The sequence below is a fragment of the Typopeltis vanoorti genome, chromosome 6 (genome assembly GCF_054136105.1).
Source record: "Typopeltis vanoorti isolate ZY-2024b chromosome 6, IOZ_Tvanoo_1.0, whole genome shotgun sequence".
In the NCBI taxonomy this organism is placed as follows: domain Eukaryota; kingdom Metazoa; phylum Arthropoda; class Arachnida; order Uropygi; family Thelyphonidae; genus Typopeltis; species Typopeltis vanoorti.
The window spans coordinates 88,821,867-88,836,210 of NC_143554.1; the positions used below are offsets into that span (position 1 = coordinate 88,821,867).

The following is a 14,344-nucleotide window of genomic DNA, read 5'->3' on the forward strand; positions in this document are numbered from 1 at the left end:
CAAACAACTAGGGCTATTTGTTCTAATGATGCAGCTCTTTTCACAGAACTCAAATATCTCTCCCAATTTTTCTTGGCTAATAATTACAGCTCCCACAAAATAGTTAAAATACTACATAACCCCCTCCCACTTCCCAGGCACACACAACTACTATTCTATACATCTAAGGTAAGTTTGTATCTGAAAAGATAGCCAAAGTACTAATAAAATATAACCTTCACATCACTTGTCAAATTAGCAAACTTTGATATGCTCCCCTAAGAACAAGCTTCATCCTCTGCAGGACTGGCAGACTATGCTTTGGACACGTTCACATGGGAATTAACTAACGTGCTATACAGAAGTTGCTACAGGTCAGAAAGACTACTTTTAGAGTGCAATGGCTATGAAGCATTTTCTTAACCTTAAACAAGTATAGCTGTATTAATCTGCCAAACATTTGCTCCTACTCAACTATAATAGTTCTTTTATTCAATAGAGGGTGCCAAATTAGAACTTCTGATCTTTCCATTGTAATTTGAACTGTTTTGTTTATTCATTTTCACATGCACACTATATATGTTCTGCTCTAAATATGCTAATTTAATTAGCCAGTTAATAAACATCCTTTTATAATTTAGTTTTGTTTGGGGTTGTGATACTGTTAATAAGTTATGAATAACATCCATCACCTATGCTTGTCAACTGGTTCTCGCTGGCCTGAGTATTTTTCAGACTGAAAAAAAAAAATTCAAATATTGTCAGTAATAATGAAAGTGCTATGTTGTTAAAGCAATCATTTTGATCATTTTCCCAGAATCACATAAACATGCTTCATTCAATTTTAAACAATACCACTATATTGTGTGGTCATAATAGAAACCAAAAATGAAGAGAATCCAAATATTTATTTGCATTCTTGTACAGTGACTGGTCATGTAGAAGTAGAGAATGGGGGAAAGATGATGTTTTAAATAACAGTGACTCAACTAAAGATACAAGGCCAGTGTATTACATCTCTTAAGTGCATGTGTGCACTTAAGAGATGTAATACACTGGATTCAACAAACCCAGTCTTTCAAAGCAAAGGAGATCATCGATGCTAACTGAACTATGGTGGCTGCAATGGAGAAGGGTAAAGCAGCAGTTTGTGTACAAAGAAATGCAATTTTATGTACTATCTCTAAGAGTAAACAGAGTAATATACAGTAAAAATCCACCTTATGACACTTCCCTTGACAATGATCCATTCATATGATGCTTTTCAATTATGACCAATGACATTTATATGACACTGCATTTGCTCATACAAGGTTTAGCAACATGAAAATGCCATGAATCAACTGATGCAGAGTATTCGTGAACTCAGTACACTGATCACATCTTTGGTCTCCAGTCTTTGATTAAGTGTTTTTATTTTCAAAGCTTTCAGATCCTCAAGTTAAAATACATTTGAACATAGTCTTGTATATACTAATTTAGTGTTTTGATTAATTTCTCTCTTATTCCATATAAATGTATTCATTTGACTTCTTACCACGCAAGTTTTGCTAATTCTGTCATTTCCATATTTAATTTGCAATCTTTGTTAAAAATTGTGCCTAAATAGCTGAAATGTTTTACGTGTTCTATAGATTTCAATGAGATATTTGCTTTTTATCCTGTTCAAAATTAAATGGTAATCACCTCCCATTTCAAATTATCTGTATACTCTTATATTCTGAATCAGCATGAAAATTTTACTGTCAACAATAACATAATCAATGAGATATTTCTTATTTGTGTCTTCTCTCCATGTGAATTTATGTATATCATTATGCTGGAACATGGTGTTAGTAATGGCCAGTCCATGTCCTGAAAGGAAATAGCTTTGCACTTTTCTCCAAATTTTCTCAAAACATTCTTATGTCTGATAATAAAAAAATCCTCCACTTTTTCCTTAGTAAAACCTTCTGTGTGACCATTAGCACAAGTAAGTCACTTTGTTCAATTCACTATTCTGATATTTGCCCACATCACTACTTGATACTGCCTACCATTCATAATTATTATCTTTGTATTTAGTGTTGAAAGTTGCTACTCCTTTACCTTGATCATTATTAAATGAATATAACATCTTGTATTTGTTGCTTCAAAAAAAATTTCTCCTGTTTTGTCTTCATTTCAGTAACACCTATTAAGATCTGGTATACTTATCCAATAATTCTTCTGCTAGTTCCATTTCTTTTCCACTGATACTCGTCATGCTGATGGGTCCAACCTTGAACTCTGACTGATGTTCATTGGAGCTTGATTAATTAACTTCTCACTATTTGCTGTGATTCCATGATGAAAATAGTGGAAAGAGGAGGGATCCTTGTTTAACTGGGTGATGTCTCAGCCAGCATGAAATTCAACCATGTTATGTTGGTTTAAACCAATAAGATATAATATAGTCAGGGAAATTCAAAACTGTCAGCTCATTCTTACTGTTTCTGCATACGGGTAGATACCCACTATCAGGATGTGTCACAAAAAAGGTGAGTATTGGACATCAGGTCAGAAGCTAGGTCAGTTCTCCATATTCCTTTAAAGACTAGAGGGTTTCCTCCCAGTTTTCCAGCTTTGACCCTTAAGCAACCTGTGTGAAATAAATTTTTTTCTTTAAATGTTTTCAATTCCTTAGTTCCTAATAGTGATATAGTTTTAACCATGTGCTTGTGTTAAAAAGACAGCCATTTTTAAGTTATAATCAGTTTGAATTTTCCATTATTCTCTTAGGATTTAACACTTATGTTTGAGATACTTGAAACAATATCTATTAATAATTAGCTATCTTAAATTAACCAAATGTTCAATTTTTTTTTTTTCCACTGTGATAACATTTTTATGTTCAGGCCACTTTGGTAAAGTATGTTTCTTTGCCGTTTTGCAAAATGCAAATTCTATCTGTATGTTTAGAATGCAAGTTTATTTTGAGACTGATTATATGAAATTTTATTGTCAGTATTGAAATTTTTGTTTCAACCTGACCTTTTGCAAGGGAAGAAATGTATCCAAAGTATATAGAGAAATAAGTTTACTCTAGATTAATGGGAATTAATTTAATGAAATGTGGGATTTAGGATGTACAAAAGATTATCCACACAGCTAAATCTTGGTTTATTGGCAAAATGATTCCACCGATATAACTTTCTGGCTGGATGAAATTCTTGTAATTTGGTATTTGGCTATAAATTTGTCGCAGTTCGAAAGAGTCAGAGTTTGGGAACATGACAGGCAATTCAACTTTAAACAATTATGAATTGTATAGTATCTAAAGAATAAAGCCTGTTAAACATGTCTATTTGTTCATGTAGATACACTGTAGTGAAGTAGTTTTTGCATTGTTCATACAGTCTTAGATTCATAAACTGGTTGGTGAAAGATGCCCCTACTACAATTTTGTTTTTAATGGCAAAGTGGTATTTGGAAATGATAATTTTCTGGCTTGATGAAGTTTAATGAAATTTAGTATTTTGGAACATTTAAAATTTGTGGAGTCATTTCAACTGGAAAATCTAAACTGTAAAATTATGCAGAACAAAACTGTCTAGAGTACATAAGTAAAAAATAGATAGGTTTTACTATGATGATGAATATCTATCACTCATAATAGCATTCATCATGAAGAATGACATTTTTCTGATTATCAGCAATAATTTTCTTTACACCTTTTTTTGTACAGATTTTTATTGCTTTTTTTTTTTTTTTTTTGTTATATTTTACATAATTCAGGGGTCATCATCAAATTCCTGCCATGTACCCTCAAGGGGTGTACAGGATATGATAGTACTACATGAAAAAAATTACATCATTACTAACTTCCTATGTACAATTTTCCTCCAAATCAGTCTGTTACTTGTCAAGACTCCAACATTATCAGATCTTATATTTCTACTGTCTAAGGCACTTTGTACCGTATCAATCCACCTATATCTTGGTCTTCCTATGGGTCGTTTTGCTGCCAACCTGGCAGAGAACACTTGTTTTGCTAATCTTTCTTCGCCCATTCTGTTTAAGTGAGCATACTACCTGAGATTAGCTCTGCTAACGCATTCCTGGATGTTGACAATGTCAAGTTCTTTCCTAATATCCTTGTTTTTAATATGATATTGCCATTGATGCCATGTGTTCACGCCTATAATCTTTCTCAGCACTCTCACATCTGCCATTTAGTTCTGACCCAGCGCTCAGATCCATAAGTTAAAACTGGTTTGAACACTGTCTTGTATACAGCTAATTTAGTGTTCCGACTAATTTCTCTCTTATTCCATATGAATTTATTCAATTGACTTCCTACCATACCAGCTTTGCTGATTCTGTTGTCTATTTCTATATTTAATTTACCATCTTCATTAAAAATCGTGCCTAAGTAGCTGAAATGTTTCACTTGTTCCACAGGTCCTCCATTCACAACACAGTTGACATTTTCAATGATTCTGCCTATTTTCATTGTCTTTGTCTTTTTATTGCTGACCTTCATACCATATCTATTACAACAGCTATTCAATTTAGTCAGAGAATCTTCCAGACTTGTAGCGGATTTATTTAGAAGTATAACATCATCCGCATAAAGCAAAGAGCTGACATTAACATCTCCAATTTTGATATCAGGTTTAATACCACTTTCCTTCATAATGTGATCCATATAGATAATGAATAACAGAGGGGATAATGTACATCCCTGTCTCACACCAGATTTAACATTAAACCATCTTCCTGTACTTCCTTCAATTCTAACTGCTGACTTACAACTCAAATAAAGACTAAGTATTGCTCGATATAATGCCCCATTGACACCATATAACTGAAGCGTATTGAATAGCTTCTCTCTTGGCACCTTGTCATATGCCTTTTCCAAATCGACAAAACTTAAATACAGATCTTTGTTATATTCCCATGCTTTCTCGACTATTTGTCGTAAAGTGAAGATCTGATCCTGACAGCCTCTATTTGGGCTGAATCCAGCTTGTTCTTCACTAAGCTTTTCTTTCACAATTCTTCTCAACCGTTTCTCAAGTATACTTGCATAGATCTTGCCAGGAACACTCAGTAGGGAAATACCTCTGTAATTCTTAGATTCAGTTTTATTTCCCTTTTTATATATGGGTACTATGAGAGCTCTACTCCAATCATCGGGAATTCGTCCCTCTGTCCAGGCTTTCTGAACTATGCAGTGCAGCCACTGTAAGACTCTTATACCACCATACTTCAGCATTTCTGGTCGAATATCATCTACTCCTTCTGCCTTTCCACATTTCAAGCCTTTGATGGCTTTTTCTACTTCAAGTATGGATATGTATTCCCGACTGCATGCCTGATCAGTGTTTTTTACCACTGTGCTGTCATCACTGCTTGTTTCATTTAGCAGTTTTTCAAAGTAATTACTCCATTCTTCAAGGATATCTTTTTCTTCCGTTTTCATGTCACCTTTATCATCACTAACTCCTTTTACAGCACTCTTTCCTCCATTCCTAAGCTTCTTCAACAACCTCCAGAATATTTTGCCACCTTCTTGATATTTATTTTCTATATTCTTGCCTAAGTCCTCCCATGACCTTTTGTTTAGCTAGTTTTACACAGTGTTTAGCATTCTGGCATTTGTCTCTGTGTTCTCTAAGAGCACAAGCCGACTTATTTGCCAGGAACTTTTGATATCCTTACATCTTTTCCTTTGCTGCCTCTTTAACTTCCTGTGTCCACCATGGAGTTCTAATTTTTCTATCCTGGCAGACAACTTCACCACATGCCTCTCTAGCTGAGTCAATCAATGTTTTCTTCAGAGTTTGCCAGTGAATCTCCATGGTTTGATTCCTGTTCTCAAACTCTTTCATTTTCTTTTCAATAATCTTTCTGTATTTTAGTCTACAGTTCACATCTGAGAGCTGCTCAACTTTTATTCGCTTTAAAACTTTCTTACATGTTATTCTTTTCAATATGAAATTCAATTTTATCTTGCTCAAGACTAAATAGTGACCACTTCCAATTTCAAATCCTGTGTACACTCTGGTGTCCTGCACCAGGGCTTTTTTTATTCCTTGCCTCTTCTCTCCATGTGAATTTGTGCACATTTTTATGTTGGAACATGGTGTTAGTAATAACCAGTCCATGTCCTGAGCAGAAATCCAACAGATATTTGCCATTATTATTAGCTTTGCTCTTTTCTCCAAATTTTCCCAAAATATTTTTGTATGTCTCACAATTATTTCCTACTCTGCTATTTACATCCCCAACAAGGACCAACTTTTTCTTTTTCATTGTGTCAGTTGCTTTTTCTAAAGCCTCAAAAAATTCCTCCACTCCTACCTTAGTAGAACCTTCTGTGGGACCATAGGCACAAATAAGTCTCATTGTCCAGTTCCCCCATTCTCATATTTGCCCACATCACTCTACTTGAGACTGACTGCCATTCAAGAAGATTAGCCTCGTATTTTGTGTTGAATACTATGGCTACTCCTTCTTTTCCTTGATTGTCATTGCCTGAATATAACATTTTGTATTTATTGCTCAGAAAGACCTCACCAGTTTTTGTCTTTTTTGTTTCAGTCACCCCTATTATGTCGATCTGGTACTTATCTAATTCCTCAGCTAGCTCCATTTCTTTGCTATTCAGGCTTCTTATGTTGATAGTACCGATCTTTAACTTTGTGATGTTGAGTTGGGGTTTGTTTTCAGATTCATTCCAGTAGCTGACTTTTCGCTGTTCGCCCTGGTTCCCTGGCAAAAACAACGGGGGCTTGTTTAACCTGGCGACACCCCGTGGCATAAACTATTCATGATACCTTTCATGTACCACAGACAGTGAAATAATTAACTTTTCGTGATTATCTATGGAAATTAAAGAGTAAAACAATGAGTGATGAAAGCCTTGCAAACATGTCTCCTACACCAAGCTTCCAGTTCCCTGTCCACAGCATGGCTTCCACAGTTCCTTTCATGCTACAACTTACACTCCCTAAAGGCAAAATTGGGCAGAGAGATTATTCACTAGTTAAACATACTGAAATCCTTAAAGCATGTAAGAAAAGAGGGAAAGAGACAGCAACTGGAAATCTTGTTCTGGCGACTAGACATGGCAAATGCCATTTCAGGCTCTCCCTAATAAGCATCGTGGTATCTGATTTAAATTTGATTTTTAAACTTTTTTTTTTCCCCTTGAAGACTGAACTAGATGGCATTGCTGTAACTAGGAAAGGTATATGCTTCTGTGGTATATTTAATAAATGTACATTTGTTGACAATCCTTATATGTATCTACATGTGTGTGCGTATTTTTTTTTTTTTTTTTATATAAGACTCCCATTCATAAAAGTTTGTACATTAGTTCAATGGTGGTCTATGGATTTTTTTATTTTATTTTATTAATTTCTTTATCAATTTTGTTGATTTTTTATTTATTTATTTACTGTTTACATAATCCAGAAACCTGCTTTAGAGACAAACGCTTTTTAAAACAGGTGGACAGTAGTCCCACACTGGATAATGAAATTCATCTCTCATCTTAAAAATTCACAAACATCCATATCCACAACAGGATTCAAGCCTGCAGCCTGTTGGTTGAAATAGATATGCTAACTACACACCCAACAAGGCTGACTGAGAATCTTAGTTGTCATGGGCTGGGTGAAGGGTCCTCTAATCTCAAGGATTACTGAAGGATTTTAGACATGCTTCACACGAAGTTAGTATAGAGGAAATGATAGGAGTGAGGTCCACATAATAAAGCAATTACAGCAAAAGGCTAATCAACAAAAAAACTTTCTGCTATCCTATTCTCTATACCCAAACACAGAATAAAGCCTCCTTAGAGACATTATTGCTATGATTATGCATTAAATAATAATTAAGCACTGTATTCATGATAGTTACCACAAATTATCCCAGTTACTCTTTGGACACTTTATACAATTTTGGATTCAAACTCTTATTAGGGCACATGGCAGTCCCTACATAACAAGTACTATGGTAAAGTCTCTCTCAAACAAGTTGGAAGAATTAAGTAAAAGGCACTCTCTGGTTGGAAAAAAGATCTGGATTTTAATCTTGTCATCATGACCATGGGAAATCTTTATAAGTGTTTGTTCAGATGAAAGTGTGTTAGTCTCATATGGAGGTAATATGTTAGTATTTTGTTTCCCACTTCCCTAGAAATGCTGCTTTTTTTCTCCCGCAAAAGAGCAAATCAGATAACACACATAATTAATACATAAAAATATATTTAGCAGGTAGAATGAAGTGGTTTTCTGCAATAAGTCAGTATTTTGCGAAAGTATCAAGAAATACTCTAATAATAATTTTGGCTATGCAGTATAATTGCTGGTGATTCATATCAAATGTAGCTATGACATGGCCACAAATGTTTAAATTTTTTTTAAATGTAAACAATTAAAAAAGGTTATTTTCATACAAAATTACTGAAAAATATTAAGCCTGTCTACATTTAACAATTGTTATATACATTTGTTTTTAACATATAGCAGCAATTCCTCTGAAGAAATATAAATGCTTCAAATTGTTATACAAAACAGTTGCATTAATTATAAGGACACCATATATGTGTGAAAAAAAAGTGCAAAATAAAGACAATATTTACCCAAGCCTTGAAGTACAAAGAAAGAAAGAAACTAAAGAGACAATTTGCCTACCTTCAGTGGGTTTCATTAAAGCTGTTAAATAAAATTGCATCAATTCAGTCCACAAGGCCAGATACATTTAAACAGATTTAACCAATCTATTTTATTTACCAATTTATTTTAATGTAATAGGTTGTGGTATCATAAAATACGTTTTTAAAAGCCCATTATTAAAAACAACCTTTTAAAAATTGCTATATTCATACTGTAAGGCTCAAAATTAATCTACACCAGAATGAATCAAATAGCAAATGAATCCCCTTAACATGTTTGATTTAGCATATTAAGGGGAGGAACAAGATCATAAAATATAGACAACTGTATTTGTAAATTACAAAACTTACTATAGAGAAAAAAAGGATAATCTAATTTTAATTTAATACTATACTAAACACAGATTTTTATGATACAAATACTGGGGTAGAAATACACTTATCATTATTAGCTAATAATGATGTTTCGCCACTGGCACAATATAAGAATGAATATCTTTTTCAGTGCTAAATGACTGACATAAAAGCTAGAACATAGGTGTTCTAAAATAGGTATTTTGAAATAAATGTTATATAAGTAAATTTAAGTAATTTTCCTATTTTTTATTATCCATATTTGATTACCTGTGGGCTACTATGAAAAATAGATCTGGTTAGAAAAAACAACAGGTTCAGGATAAGAATATAGAGATATAGCTCCTTTAGTTAGTTTAATAGTGTAACGTATTTACTTTTACACTTGACTGCTGAAGATAGGAACTTCACAACACAGAAAGGTGCTTTCTTGGCAATACACTAAAAAATAATTCCTTTCAATGGTCTGACAAAATTAGTTTCTTTGAGGAGATTCTGTATGAATTTTATATCAAATATAAGTGCCAACAGGAATCAGGATTACTTGGAAGAATTTTTGCTCTTCCAGAAAAAAAAAAAAAAAGCTGAGTACAGATTATTCTTTGAAAGAACTTATATATTTAAAATAAAAATATTTCGACGTTATGGGCTTAACAAAAGTTGCCATCATTAACAAAAATTTTATCATTTACATTTCATGCAGCTGCTGGTCATAATCTGTTGCTTTCTGGAATGGATTATAACAGGTAGTTTGTTATGCACAAGGCTTGAAAAATTTTGTGGTGGCTGATCACTCAGGCAATATCAGAGTATCATAATCATTATGTTCAATCCTAGACCTGGTTAATTTATAAGCTTTTGTTCAATGCTATTAACAAAATAGCAAGATTATTAACACTGATGTTTAACATATTACACAGAATCAATTGAGAAAACAAAGAACATTTATGTTAAATTTTTTAGAATCAATATAGAGAAATCATATGTCATTGAAATTACATATCAATTTTCCAACTTTTTATATACATTTTTAATGATTCAAATTCTACATATTCCATCACTGGGTATGAAATAAGCCATTATCCTGTATGCTGCATGTTATTTTAAGTTTCTGAGTTAGGACTGATTGGTTCCTTCACACTGTGCTTAAGTACTATCTAATGGTATAATGCACACATATCATACCCTTTTATTGGTCATAATGCATCATGACAAAATCAGTGATAATTAACAAAACAGACATTTGTAACCAGCATGTCCAAATAAGCATAAGTAAGGTAAAAATACAAAAACACTTAAACTAAACATATTTGGTCGTTTTATAATTAAAATACAAACTTATTTAATACTGACCAATTTACAAACAAACTTACATTATAGCCTACCAGTTTCGCCAGCAAACTGTCTGGCTTTTTCAAGGCGTTACGGAAAGACATAAAAACTAGTCGATGCAAATTGAAAGGAACATAAAAAAAGTTGTAAACCAACTAGTAGCTAAGGTTACACGTTCGCGTGACAGAGAGGACTTATTCATTATCACGCATGCGTGTTTGTTGTAAACGTGTAATGTGATTACTGGCTAGCTGTAGTTCAGATTGATCAATCTGAACTACAGCTAGCCAGTAATCACATTACACGTTTACAACAAACACGCATGCGTGATAATGAATAAGTCCTCTCTGTCACGCGAACGTGTAACCTTAGCTACTAGTTGGTTTACAACGTTTTTTATGTTCCTTTCAATTTGCATCGACTAGTTTTTATGTCTTTCTGTAAACGCCTTGAAAAAGCCAGACAGTTTGCTGGCGAAACTGGTAGGCTATAATGTAAGTTTGTTTGTAAATTGGTCAGTATTAAATAAGTTTGTATTTTAATACAAAAACACTATTTACAACATAGCACATGCCAAGAATCAGCAATATGTAAAAGTGATGAATAAACTGAAGCTCATCTGATTTTTTTACTATAAATTTTCATTCATTACAGATAAGCACTTTTTTTTTTTTTTTCAAGCCCTGATTATGCAATTCCAGCAAATTCAGTTATTTAAAAACAGAGTAAGAGAGTTTTACAATGTAATGTGAAGTAAACTTCAAAAAAGATGCATGTATCATAAACTGAATTGTCTATTAGTTTGTTTTGTGTATGAGATAGAAGTAACAGACTGACTTGGGAAATTATTTTTGGTTGGTTTGCTATTTATTTTGCATCCTTCAGATAACTGTGATTGTTGTAAAGAAGAATTAATATTTTTTTTGTATCTGAGATTTTAGAAGCTTATAATTTTTTTCCTTCAGACAGAACTCACTTGGTGTGTATTAACTCTATAGCAAACTCACAGGGATGAAGAAATAGTTTCTCATAGCAGAAGGTCTGCAAGAGTGAACTGTCACATCACTTTGGGTTAAGACTTTTTGATGGTTTGTTATCGGAAGTAAGTTAAGTGCAGTCAACTTATAAATACAGTAATCATCATTAGTGAACTCACTATATCAAACTGCCATAAAGAAAGTCCCATCAATGTTCTCTGAGACATTCACTAGCAAATGAAACTTATGTACGACTTATAAACCCTCCCCCACCTACTAAAAACACTCATTCCTGTGTAAAATCAGACTGTTCAAATCCATCCTAGTAACTGACTGAGAAATATTCTTATCGATTTTTGAAATTTGAATAGCAAGGTTGATCATGTAACTTTTAAAAGCAATCTGTGATCAAAGCATGGCGTTCGGGTGAACTCCAAATCAAAATCTACACACAAACATATTCAGCTAAAATTTTTCAAACTTTTAAAATGAAAGCTGATGGCAAAAAAGTCTTTAAAAAAAACTTTACAGTGATGTATTGGATACAGCTAAAAGCAGAGAAAAGGATTACTGTTTAGTTATAAAAACTCGTAAAGAAAATCATTAGGTTTCATCTGAACTGAGATGACAAAGACAATCTACTTTAGTGATAAAGAAACAATCAATAAATCACTTATTTTCTTAGAATATTAGCAGCAACAACAGCACTTTTTTTTAAAACATTATATTCTAAAAATACTTAAGTGACCTTGGTTAACAAATTATGATGGTAATTATAAACATTTATAAATATGGAAGATGCAATATTGTTTAGTATTCACTCATTACTGGATCTCGTTTTGTTCAGCTTGATGCAGAAGTTTTTGCTATAAGCAATGATATAATGCAAATCATACATCTACCTGCCCAAATTCCTGATAACCTGCTCTACTATTTCAATAATGGCTTTCAACAAGAATTCCAGTTTCATACTCTGCCTATGCTGAAGCATGCCATAAATGCAAAACAACCATCAGCAAATCCAAATCTGACTCCATAAAAGTAGACAGCAGAAAACTCATCTGTTAAAATGAAAGCTGTGCCTTCAGATTCCTTACAAATCGATACTATTCTGGTCATCTGTTCTTTCATCTCTCTCATCCAGATGGCCCAGCTGTTATGGTATCTAAAAACAAAGCTTACATCCTAGCATTACTGTTTTCTTCCAAATCCTGCATAGATTACAAGGCCAATCACCTACTTATACTTGAGCACCACGTCTCTTACAGTTTGCATACAAAAAAACAGAGGAATACTAAACAACTTGAACACTAAAAAGTCATCTATATTTCCTATGGCATCTCTCCAATAATACTCAACAGTTGTGCTCCAGAGCTAATCCTATATCATTTCTACAAATCTTTCATACTTAGTTGGCACTTATCCCACCACAAGGCAGCAAGCCTATATTCAATCTATTTCAAAAAAGGGGAGATAAAATCTACTTTCAATCTAGTGACAAATAGTTATTGCCTCAATTCTCTAACAGGAAGTTATCAACCATCAGTGACCACCAATATGGATTCCACCAATCTAGATCCAGAACTGACCTCTTAGCCTATATTATCTTACTAATGAACATGTGCTATGTCAAGGTTTGGAGAAAGAAACACATGCTGTTTTGCTCTTGACATTTCCAGTGACTGATTATGTATGACACCAACTGGGTAGTCAGCTTTCTGGTCATTCATTGAGGGTTATGGTGGGCAGATAATTATAGAATCACACGTGTATGACAGCAAAAATTATAATTATGGACATTCCACAGGTCTCATATACAAGAAATGGTGGATGGCTCCCTCTCTTCAAGCTTTGATACCAATGCGGGACTGCCTCAGGGCTCTGTTTTATCACATACCCTCTTTCTCCTATACATAAACACCCTATTCTTAATCACCACTAATTCTATCCACAGCTCTGTTGAGTACTATCATCTTACTTATTAAACAAACCATGCAATGTTCAAACATACAAAGAGATTTCAAGACCTATAAGCAGTGCCTTAAACACTGATTTCAATACTATCCTTCAGTGAGCCAAGAATAACTTGGTCACCTTCAATTCCAAAACGCAGCCTTACCTTTTTTCTCACAAAAGAGATCTCAGCTCACCTTCCTTACCTTTCAGTAATACACAAATCACCAGAACAGGTTCAGCTCTCTTGTTGGACTGACAGTTACCTCCAGCTATCCTGGCATAAACACATCACATCAATAGTTTCCTCTGCCTTAAAAAAAAAAAAAAAAAGAAAGAAACTAGGCATTCCTTCTTGCTCAAGATGCTGTTTTTCACTCACCCAGCCAGCTACTAACTCTACATAAATCCAAAATCTGTCAATCCTAAATACTGTTCACATGTTTGGGATGATACAACTAAAATTTCCCTAAAAATTCTCAATGCTGTCCTGAGAAAAATTTGGGTCATAGATGATTCCTATCTCACACATTCACTGTTTTAGTTCCATGTCTTTTCTACAAATACTTTCATGGTCACTGCTCTAATGAACTGGCAACCATTATTCCTCCACTTTCTGTTGGGCATGTTGAAACAACAGCTGCCCAACATCCCTTTTCAGTATACAACTGAAAACACTCCACACCTGTTTCTCAATCCTCTTTTATTTTATCTAGCTCTGTACTCCTCTGGAACAGCCTTCTTTGGCAAGTGTCAACAAATAATTACAACCTCCAACTATTCAAGAAAAATGTCAATATATCCCTTTCACTACCCATTTAGGAGCAGAACTGCTGCCTTGTGCAGATTGATTCACTGATTTTCTGTTCAAATGATTTAGATCCCATTTTTACTGCAGGCAATAATTCATAAGAAGCAAGCAGTCATGAGGATTGGTAAGAAGTTCTCTATAGACACTTGTGTAATGCTAGGCTTATCTGTTAATTTGTATGGAATATTTGACAGTTTCTATTAACCTTATAAGCCAGTGAGGATGACATTTCACATTTCTTCCCTTGGGCTTCTCTTGACAACTTTATGTTGCAATTAACTGAGAGTGGCC

The 14,344-nt window shown here is 33.8% G+C and overlaps 1 protein-coding gene across 2 annotated transcripts in view; it reads right to left on the reverse strand.

Annotated features, from left to right (window-relative positions):
• Ostgamma (oligosaccharide transferase gamma subunit) overlaps positions 1 to 14,344 on the reverse strand; it is a 98,186-nt gene that overhangs the window by 32,869 nt on the left and 50,973 nt on the right. The window contains exon 10 of one of the 2 annotated variants that reach the window (XM_090395005.1): positions 8,646 to 8,666. The exons of the other annotated variant lie outside the window; for it this stretch is intronic. Within the exon in view, the coding sequence (XP_090251131.1) occupies positions 8,646 to 8,666 (21 nt within the window). The remainder of the gene's footprint in view (positions 1 to 8,645; positions 8,667 to 14,344) is intronic. 2 annotated transcript variants of the gene reach the window in all.